Below are 11,409 nucleotides of genomic sequence, written 5' to 3' on the forward strand. Positions count from 1 at the left end.
TATGCATTGCAATAATTATGTTTATAAGCTGTGGGTCAAGACTGAATATAAATATTATGTATATAGTAAGTATTCAGATAAGTCTCATTTAACTTGCAGTGATAACAGCATCGGGTTGCAGCGCGTGAATCAGTTGGTCACTCGATGTTGTTCTGAATGTTATTCGCATTTCAATTATATACCAGCAGTCGAAGTGACCAGACGTGATTCCAGTTTGGCGCGTTTTTCAATGCGGTTTTACTGATCAGTAAATCAGCAAAAGGGGAAACCATATCACCCCTAAATTTAGAGTGAAGTGATGATTCCCGTGAATACAATTCAATATCTTAACCTTGAAATTTCTATCTAGTGCATTGATACTACAAATTTAAAAACTGTGTAATACTGTGAGTAATCGACAATAAATAACTACCACACACAACAAAAAAAAAACTAGTTAGTTTGCCGGCGTATTACTTTTAACGAGTTTAAACTACTTGCTGAGCACGTTAACTACTTTCCGACAATAATAAATCACTTCATGTAAATCTGTTACTTGAAATTGAAGGTGTTTTTCTTAATATTCGTTAGCTCGAAAGATCAGATAATGTTGGGCATTGGGAAGCGATATAAATCGTTTCCATGTAATTCCGGTCTTAATTTTGTACCCTTCATACCAGTGCGAATTTATAAACAAACAAATTCGCTGGAATAAAATTGCATATGGGAAAAAAAGATAAACTGATACAATGTTAACAAGTAAGAAAGTTACAGTCGAGTGTGCTCGACTGTGAGATACCCGCTACCCATTTTTAATAAAGGTAAAATATTGCGGTATTATTTTAAAAATATACCGAAAATACCAAAAATACTAATAATATACCAAATGGTATGTTTGGTATTTCGATATAGTGCACCATTCAAAATACACCATAGACGGCACAATATACCAGATTGTCGGCCAAAGCAACTAAGACCCCTAGTAAGAAGGCGTGTTTGCCCATACAAACGTATTTCTTTAATAGTAGTTATTGTATATACCAAAATTTTTTTGATTTGCGGGGACGGAAGTGGGCGTGGCAAAGATTTGAAACAAACTTGTTCTGCGTGCAATCATAACAAATGCTGTCGATTGAAAATGTTAGATCTATCTCTTATAGTATCTGAGCCGGGCATGGCTAGATCGTCTCGACTGTTGACGCTGATTAATAATATATATATACTTTATAGGGTCGGAGATGCCTCCTTCTACCTGTTACATACATTTCCTGCCGGCACAAAGCTTCTACCCTATGGGTAGCAGGTATAAAAATAAGAGAAGGTTATTTTTATAGCTCTAGATTAGTACTTTAATTAAAAGTAAGAATGGTTTTGGAATTTTAAGAATAACCTTTAAGAATAACCTTCAATTAATTTTAAAACTGTTTTAGTTCATGTTTTTTTCCGCCATAAAGACGGTCGCATGCGACAAACTCCATCAGAGAATTCCCCATATTTCTATAAATAATCTTTATCTAAAACAAAAACAGAATGGATCAGAATGTCGGTTGAATCACATATCCTCATCCATATATAATTTTGTATTTTCTTAGAAAGTTTATCAACATTTGTTATACTCACTCATGATTTGGTAAATATTCATGTATTTATGATTGCTTATCAATTCTTTTTTGAATCATGCAGCATTGCAGAACAACATTTCGTATACGCCATGTGGATATTATTATTAATGATTGCTCTAACCGGCATCAATGCCGATATACCCGATTGTGATTACTATGACACAGTGAGATTGTCGGAAGACCAGAAGTTACTAAATGGTTCGTACAAGTATCAAAATATCATAATTCCACCGGAACTAACTGGTGAATATGATTACGAGATTCGTATGGACGGAGACTCCGAGAAGGTTTCAAGGCATCTGCGCGGTTGTGCTTGTCGCTTAGGCACTTGCATACGATACTGTTGTCCCAAGAACCAGAAGCTCGTTGTCGAAGAGCGCAGATGCAGCGAGGATATTCCGGAGTTAGATGACTTTGATGGCTTTGTGGATTTCGTTTGGAGGGATGGCACCGAAATGAAGATGCCAGTCTCCGATGACTTAATCATACAAAGAGATCTTCCGGTGCCTTGCTCAGAGCATATCAGTATTAACGGTCAATACACATGGAAACTGCTGGAGGTGTGGTTTAGAAACTGTAAATTGTAAAGCAATGCAATAATAACATTATTTTATTTTAAGAATGGAAATATCTCATACCTATTTGTATCAGATAATTCAAGTAACCACCGATCCAAAAATCAATATTGTCTACAGCCTCAGCGATTTGGTAACGAATCAAGGATCCAACTGATTCCACAATTTTGCCCAGATCCGCGAACTATATGGCCAAGCGTAACGCGTATGCTAATCTCATGTTTGTATTTGATTTTTGTTATTGAAAAGTTTCCTTTTTTTTCAGTGCTTATACTGAGTATTGTTTGCTCCGTTTTTACGATCACTGTCTATATGGGATTGCCAAAATTACGAAATCTTCATGGAATTTGTTTCATTTGTTACTTGTTCATGTTGGTAGTGGCTTTTTTGTTGCTACTTGTCATCAACATTTCGCGTATGTCGCATATGCAATGCAAAGCAATTGGTAAGATATATTTGCATATTTATACTTAAATCATTATTTAGAATAGGATTTTTCGATCAGGTTACGTTGGATACTTTACTGTAATGTCGACATTTCATTGGCTCAGTGTTATAAGCTTCGATTTGTGGAAGAGCTTTCGGGGCACCAACTATAACGAAGATTATACAGTCGCATATCGGTTCACCATCTATAGCATAATTGTCTGGACATCTGCGGCTGCTTTAACCCTAATTATATTTATTATTGATAGCACTTTGGATCCAAATGATATGGATGAACTACCTTGGATGCCAGGAGTGGGAATATACTCCTGCTGGGTCAAAAGTGAGTAGATCAACAACTCTAAATGATTAACTCTGATCTCACTCTGAATCAATAAATAATTCCCCACAGCCCATGATTGGTCTGCAATGCTCTATTATTATGGGCCTATGTCAATACAAATTATTTTCAATACGACAATGTTTGCCATGACGGTGAGTTAATAAGTTATTATTAACGAAATTGAAATAACAAATTCTAATTGACTACTTTTTAGGCGATTAGAATTTTCAAAGTGATGGATGAGATGAAGAATTTTCAAGGGCGACTATCATGCAATCAACGTGTCCAGTCGAGGAAGGAGTAAGAAGAGATGAAAACATCGATCAATTGTAATTGAATTTAATTTGTACATTTTTCCTGTTTTTTTTAGGTATGGTTTATTTTCCCGACTTTTCATTGTTATGGGAGTTCCTTGGACTTTCGAGATACTTTCGTATTTTGCACAATCTGATGGCGTTCTCAAAAGAATATTTTTACTTTTTGATTACATCAATTGTGGTCAGGGTATTCTCATATTCATATTGTTTGTGCTAAAGCGTAGTGTTCTTAAGCAATTAGCAAATAGGTAAGTATTTCTAGAGCTAAAGAAACCGACGAAAGAAACAAAAAACTATTTGAATCTTAAATTTTGTAGCTGGGCTAGGCAATTGTTTTGTTGTTATTATTATTGTTCTTTATTTTTTATACCCGCTACCCATAGGGTAGAATGTATGTAACTGGTAGAAGGAGACCCTATAAAGTATATATATTCCTGATCAGCGTCAACAGCCGAGACGATCTAGCCATGTCCGTCTGTCCGTATGTCCGTCCGTCCGTATGAAACACTGGATCTTAGAGACTATACGAGATAGAGCTATAAGTTTTTTACGACAGCATTTGTTATGTTTGCACGCAGATCAAGTTTGTTTCAAATTTTTGCCACGCCCACTTCAGCCCCCGCAAATCCATAAAAATCAAATAACATGCTAAAGTCGAATTTTGGTATATACAATAACAACTATAGTAGTTACGATTCCTAAAAATTTAGTTGCGATCAGATAAAAATTGTGGAAGTTATTAAAGAATTACTTTTGTATGGGCAAAAACGCCTACTTACTAGGGGTCTTAGTTGCTATGGCTGACAATCTGGTATATTGTGCCGTCTATGGTATATTTTGAATACGGCACTATATCGACATACCAAATATACAATTTGGTATATTTTTTTTAGTATTTTTTGCATTTTTTGTATATTTTGAAAATAAATACCGGAATATTTTGCATATATTCAAAATGGGTAGCGCGCATCTCACAGTCGAGCACACTCGACTTTAGCTTTCTTACTTGTTTAGTATTTTTGTAGTATTTTTGGTATATTTTGAGAATAATTTAGCAAAATATTTTGCTTTTATTCAAAATGCGTAGCGGGTATCTCACAGTCGAGCACACTCGACTGACTTGTTTAGTATTGTTGTAGTATTTTTGGTATATTTTGAGAATAATATTGCAAAATATATTTCTTTTATTCAAAATGGGTAGCGGGTATTTTACAGTCGAGCACACTCGGCTGTAGCTTTCTTACTTGTTTTTAAGTATAAGGGGTATAAAATCATTATCCGATGATGAAATTGAAGAAGTTGGTCTACACGAAGGGGAATATAACTAGCAGAAAAATCCAAATATTTTCACACAAGCAATTGAATCGTTACTGAATTGTTCACGTTCTTTGTTCTTTGGTGTTGGTGTCTGTTGCATATTAATAATACTAACCACATTAGAATGTTTGAGTTAGTTTGGGTTGAAAATTATTAAATATTATATTTTAACTTATTATGAATGTATTTTAAGCTTGTTCTTATAAACATGTGATCTAATAAGTGTGTTCTTTTTTTTAGTGGTTGGAAGCAGCAGAATTCAAAGTCGATGTCATTGAAAGTAACACGATCAACACGGAATTTATCCTCCTCTGTATATAAACAGAAGGAATGCAATTGATTAGTTTTTTATAGTATTAAATTAAATACTATAAATACTCTAAGTATATAAATTAAATAATAACATGTACTATTTACTTTATTTCTTTGAAGACTAAGCATAATAAAATTGTATATTTTTGGAGAATCAGAGATTGTAGAACTTAAAAAAAATGACTGACAGACATCATGTTATACTAAGGAATGATTCATGACCACTTTCAGTGGGCATAATAATAGGCGACACGTCTAAAATAAGTATATATTATAAGGTTAAACATAATCTTGTTAACACATTCGGCCTTCTTGTTATAGGTAAGTACTTCAATTATATGAGCCACAAATGTGATATAATAGCTTTCTTAGACTATTAACTTCTGGTATCACTATGGAAGTCTAAAGGAAATTATACGCAGACTAAGAGTCATAACTCACGTCTGCATTGTAAATATCACATATTCTCTCAGTTGATTAAATATTTGCAGAGCAAAACACTTTCAACGTCTGGCTTTGGATGCAGTTGTAAGTGTAAAAAACTTCTGCTAAAAAAATCTTCAAAATGGATATGCCAAAATAAATCTATATTTGGTATAAAGATATACTATTACATTAAAAACAATTAAGAAAGCTACAGTCGAGTGTGCTCGAATGTGAGATACCCGCTTCCCATTTTTAATAAAAGCAAAAAAATTGTGGCATTATTCTCTAAATATACCAAAATAATATACTGTAAAAAAGCTTAAAAAATAAGCCAAACTGTATATTTTGTATATCGATATAGTACCACATTCAAAATATACCACAGATGACACAATATACCAGATTCTCAGCCAAAGTAACTAAGTAGGCGTTTCTACATAACATAACAAATGCTGTCGAAAAATGTCAAAAAATCGAATAACAAGCGTAATTATAGGGTAGAAGGGTAACTTTGTGCCGGCAGGAAATGTATGTATTTAACAGGTAGAAGGAGGCATCTCCGACCCTAGAAAGTATATATATTCTTGATCAGCGTCAACAGCCGAGACGATCTAGCCATGTCCGTCTGTCCGTCTGTCCGTATGAACACCTAGATCTCAGAGACTATAAGAGATAGAGCTATAATTTTTTTTCGACAGCATTTGTTATGTTTGCACGCAGATCAAGTTTGTTTAAAATTTTTGCCACGCCCACTTCCGCCCCCGCAAATCAAAAAAATCGAATAACAAGCGTAATTGTAAAGCTAGAATTGTGAATTTTGGTATGTACAATAATAACTATAGTATTTATGAATTTGGATGCGATCAGATAAAAATTGTCGAAGTTATTAAAGAAATACTTTTGTATGGGAAAAAACGCCTACTTACTAGGGGTCCAATTTGCTTTGGCCGACAATCTGGTATATTGTGCCGTCTATGGTATATTTTGAATGCGGTACTAAATCGATATACCAAATATACCATTTGGTATATTTTTAGTATTTTTGCAGTATAATCAGTATATTTTGAGAAAAATACCGCAAAATATATTTCTTTTATTCAAAATGGGTAGCGGGTATCTCACAGTCGAGTACAGTCGACTGTAGCTTTCTTACTTGTTTTTTTTTTTAAATCGTATTTACAACAATTATAAATAACAAGTAAGAAAGTTACAGTCGAGTGTACTCGACTGTGAGATACCCGCTACCCATTTTTAATAAAGGCAAAATATTGCGGTATCATTTTCAAAATATACCGAAAATACTAAAAAAATACTAAAAATATACCAAATGGTATATTTGGTATATCGATATAGTACACCATTCAAAATATACCATAAACGGCACAATGTGCCAGATTGTCGGCCAAAGCAACTCAGACCCCTAGTAAGTAGGCGTTTTTCCCATACAAAAGTTTTTCCTAAATAACTTCGACAATTTTTATTTGATCGCAACCAAATTTTCAGAAATCATAACTACTATAGTTATTATTGTATACACCAAAATTCGCAACTCTAGTTTTAAAATTAGGCTTGTTATTCGATTTTTTTGATTTGCGGGGGCGGAAGTGGGCGTGGCAAAAATTTGAAACAAACTTGATCTGCGTGCAAACATAACAAATGCTGTCGAAAAAAAATTATAGCTCTATCTCTTATAGTCTCCGAGATCTAGGTGTTCATACGGACGGACGGACGGACAGACGGACAGACGGACAGACGGACATGGTTATATCGTCTCGGCTGTTGACGCTGATCAAGAATATATATACTTTATAGGGTCGGAGATGCCTCCTTCTACCTGTTACATACATTTCCTGCCGGCACAAAGTTATAATACCCTTCTACCCTATGGGTAGCGGGTATAAAAATTGTGGATTTTATTAAAGAAATATTTTGTATGAGCAAAACCACCTGCTATGTATGTATTGTATGTATGCGTATACGTATATATATGCTCGTCTATATTAGCATCTGTATGCATAGGGTGTTCATAAGCAATGCGATAGCTCAGGTGGTAGAGTGCAAGCCGCGCATGTGGTGAAGTACAAACTTTTTTTTTTTAACCACCCGGTCGGTGGTGCTCGATTTCATTTTCCGATCGAAAATACATGCATATTTATTTTTAATATTTTGAGATTATTACCGTAATATTTTGCTTTTATTCAAAATGGGTAGCGGGTATTTCACAGTCGAGTTGTTTTAAAGCTAGAGTTGCGAATTTTGGTACATACAATAATAACTATAGTAGTTATGATTCCTGCAAATTTAGTTGATCAGAAAAATATTGTGGAAGTTAGTAAAGAAATACTTTTGTATGGGCAAAAACGCCTACTTACTAGGGGTCTTAGTTGCTTTGGCTGACAATCTGGTATATTGTGCCGTCTATGGTATATTTTGAGTGTGGTACTAAATCGATATACCACATATACCATTTGGTAAATTTTTAGTATTTTGCAGTTTATTTGGTATATTTTGAGAATAGTACCGCAAAATATATTGCTTTTATTCAAAATGGGTAGCGGGTATCTCACAGTCGAGTACACTCGAATCAGCTGGTCACTCGATGTTGTTCTGAATGTTATTCGCATTTCAATTATATACCAGCAGTCGAAGTGACCAGACGTGATCCCAGTTTGGCGCGTTTTTTGATTCGGTTTTACTGATTAGTAAATCAGCAAAAGGGAAAACCATATCACCCCTAAATTAAGAGTGAAGTGATGATTCCCGTGAATACAATTCAATATCTTAACCTTGAAATTTAAATGAAAATCTGTCAAGTGCATTGGTAATACTGTAAGTGACAATACAATAACTACCACACACACAAAAAAAAAAAAAACTAGTTAGTTTGCCGGCGTATTAATTTTAATGAGTTCAAACTACTTGATGAGCACGTTAACTAGTTTCCGAGAATAATAAATCACTTCCTTGAAATTGAAGGTGTTTACTTAACATTAGTTAGCTCGAAAGATCAGATAATGTTGTGCATTGGGAAGCGATATAAGTCGTTTCCATGTAATTCCGGTATTAATTTTTTACCCTTCAGACTAGTGCGAATTCATATCCAAACAAATTCACTGGAATAAGATTGCATATGGGAAAAAAAAACATAAACTGACACAATTTAAAAAAAAAGAAAAGGTTATTCTTATAACTTTGGATTACTTCTTTAATTAGAGCTAAGATTTGTTTTTGAATTTCTTTTTTCTGTTCTGATAAATGTAAGAATTAACAAATTCGTACGCAAACCAAGAAATGAACGAATTTATATATTTTATCGTAAAACAGAACAAGTTTCAAAAATTAATCTTAGCTCTAAATTTAGTACTAATCTAAAGCTTTAAGAATAACCTTCACTTATTTTTAAAATCGTTTTAATTTATGTTTTTTTCACCATAAACTCGGTCGCACTATAATTTTGTATATTCTTAGAAAGTTTCTCAACATTTGTTATACTCACTCATAATTTGGTAAACAATTATGTATTTATGATTGCTTATCGATGGTTTCTTTTTTGAATCATTCAGCATTGCAGAACAACATTTCGTATACGCCATGTGGTTATTATTATTCATGGTTGCTTTAAGCGGCATCAATGCCGATATACCCAATTGTGATTACTATGACACAGTGAGATTGTCGGAAGACCAAAAGTTACTAAATGGTTCGTACAAGTACCAGAATATCATAATTCCACCGGAACTAACTGGTGAATATGATTACGAGATTCGTATGGACGGAGACTCCGAGAAGGTTTCAAGGCATCTGCGCGGTTGTGCTTGTCGCTTAGGCACTTGCATACGATACTGTTGTCCCAAGAACCAGAAGCTCGTTGTCGAAGAGCGCAGATGCAGCGAGGATATTCAGGACTTAGATGACTTTGATGGCCTTGTGGATTTCGTTTGGACGAATGGCACCGAAATGAAGATACACGTCCCCGATGACTTGATCATACAAAGAGATCTTCCGGTGCCTTGCTCAGAGCATATCAGTATTATCGCTGATTATAAATGGAAACTGCTGGAGGTGTAGTTTAGAAACTGTAAATTGTAAAGCAATGCAATAATAACATTATTTTATTTTAAGAATGGAAATATCGCATACCTATTTGTGTCAGATAATTCAAGTAACCAACGATCCAAAAATCAATATTGTCTACAGCCTCAGCGATTTGATAACGAATCAAGGGTCGAACTGATTCCACAATTTTGCGAAGATCCTCAAACTATATGGCCAACCATAACGCGTATGCTAATCTGATGTTTGTATTTCATTTTTATTTTTGAAAAGTTTTCTTCTTTTCAGTGCTTATACTGAGTATTGTTTGCTCCGTTCTTACGATCGCTGTCTACATGGGATTGCCAAAACTACGAAATCTTCATGGAATTTGTTTCATTTGTTACTTGTTCATGTTGGTAGTGACTTTTTTGTTGCTACTTTTAATCAACATTTATAATTCGTTTATGTCGGAAAATCAATGCAAAGCAATTGGTAAGATATATTTGCATATTTATACTTAAATCATTATTTAGAATAGAATTTTTTGATCAGGTTACGTTGGATACTTTGCTGAAATGTCGAGATTTCATTGGCTCAGTGTTATAAGCTTCGATTTGTGGAAGAGCTTTCGGGGCACCAACTATAACGAAGATTATACAATCGCATATCGGTTCACCATCTATAGCATAATTGTCTGGACATCTGCGGCTGCTTTAACCCTAATTATATTTATTATTGATAGCACTTTGGATCCAAATGATATAGATCAACTACCTTGGATGCCAGGAGTGGGAATATACTCCTGCTGGGTCAAAAGTGAGTAGATCAGCAACTCTAAACTCTGATATGACTCTGAATCAATGAATAATTCCCCACAGCCCATGATTGGTCTGCAATGCTCTATTATGTTGGGCCTATGTCAATACAAATTATATTCAATACGATAATGTGTGTCATGACGGTGAGATAAAAGTTATTATTGTTATTATTGGAATTGATATATTAAATTCTAATTGAATACTTTTTAGGCGATTCGAATTTTCAATGGGATGGGTGAAATGAGGAATTTTCAAGGGCGACAAAAACGTCATCAACGTGTCCAGTCGTGTATAAAGAAGTAAGAAGTTATGAAAACATCAATCAATTGTAATTGAATTTTAATTTGTTTCTTTTTCCTGTTTTTTTAGGTGTGGTATATTTGCCCGACTTACCATTATTATGGGAGTTCCTTGGACTTTCGAGATACTTGCGTATTTTGCACAATCTTATCGCATTCTCAACAGAATATTTTTATTTTTTTATTACATCATTTTTGGTGAGGGTATTCTCATATTCATATTGTTTGTGCTAAAGCGTAGTGTTTTTAAGCAAATAGCTAATAGGTAAGTATTTCTAGAGCTAAAGAAACCGAAGGAGGAAACAAAACACTATTTGAACCTTAAATTTTGTAACTGGGTTAGACAATTTTGTTGTTATTATTATTGTTATTTATTTTTGATACCCGCTACCCATAGGGTAGGGCATTATAACTTTGGAAATGTATTAACACTAGGAATTGTATGTAACAGGTAGAAGGAGGCATCGCCGACCTCATAAAGTACATATATTCTTGATCAGCGTCAACAGCCGAGACGATCTAGCCATGTCCGTCTGACTGTCTGTCCGTCTGTCCTTATGAAACAGTGGATCTCAGAGACTATAAGAGATAGTTGTTAGATGTTATGTTTGCACGCAGATCACGTTTGTTTCAAATTTTTTCGCCCCCGCAAATCAAAAAAATCGAATAGCAAGCTAGAGTCGCGAATTTTGGTGTATACAATAATAACTATAGTAGTTATGATTCCTGAAAATTTAGTTGCGATCAGATAAAAATTGTCGAAGTTAGCTTTCCTACTTGTTTTTAAGAATAAGGGGTATTAAATCATTATTCGATGATGATATTGAAGATGTTGGTCTACACGGAGGGGAATATGTAACTAGAAGAGAAATCCTTCCAAATATTTTCACACAGGTAAAACAATTGGATCGTTACTGAATTGTTCATGTTCTTTCTTCTT

General features: G+C 34.3%; 2 protein-coding genes across 2 annotated transcripts; both read left to right on the plus strand.

Moving 5' to 3' along the window:
- The first annotated feature begins 237 nt into the window (after positions 1 to 237).
- Positions 238 to 5,035, plus strand: LOC117572328 (G-protein coupled receptor Mth-like). The gene is made up of 10 exons (XM_052003513.1): positions 238 to 290; positions 350 to 386; positions 1,663 to 2,161; positions 2,222 to 2,381; positions 2,442 to 2,621; positions 2,682 to 2,945; positions 3,015 to 3,097; positions 3,160 to 3,245; positions 3,316 to 3,510; positions 4,820 to 5,035. The coding sequence occupies exons 3-10, from the start codon at positions 1,691 to 1,693 to the stop codon at positions 4,917 to 4,919; spliced, it is 1,539 nt and encodes a 512-aa protein (XP_051859473.1). The 5' UTR covers positions 238 to 290; positions 350 to 386; positions 1,663 to 1,690; the 3' UTR covers positions 4,920 to 5,035.
- A 3,016-nt stretch (positions 5,036 to 8,051) lies between these two features.
- On the plus strand, positions 8,052 to 10,176 carry LOC117572327 (probable G-protein coupled receptor Mth-like 11). Its single transcript, XM_034255062.2, has 5 exons — positions 8,052 to 8,146; positions 8,881 to 9,379; positions 9,440 to 9,599; positions 9,659 to 9,844; positions 9,905 to 10,176. The coding sequence occupies exons 2-5, from the start codon at positions 8,909 to 8,911 to the stop codon at positions 10,174 to 10,176; spliced, it is 1,089 nt and encodes a 362-aa protein (XP_034110953.2). The 5' UTR covers positions 8,052 to 8,146; positions 8,881 to 8,908.
- Positions 10,177 to 11,409: the final 1,233 nt, after the last annotated feature.

This window comes from Drosophila albomicans, chromosome 3, assembly GCF_009650485.2.
Source record: "Drosophila albomicans strain 15112-1751.03 chromosome 3, ASM965048v2, whole genome shotgun sequence".
Lineage (NCBI taxonomy): Eukaryota > Metazoa > Arthropoda > Insecta > Diptera > Drosophilidae > Drosophila > Drosophila albomicans.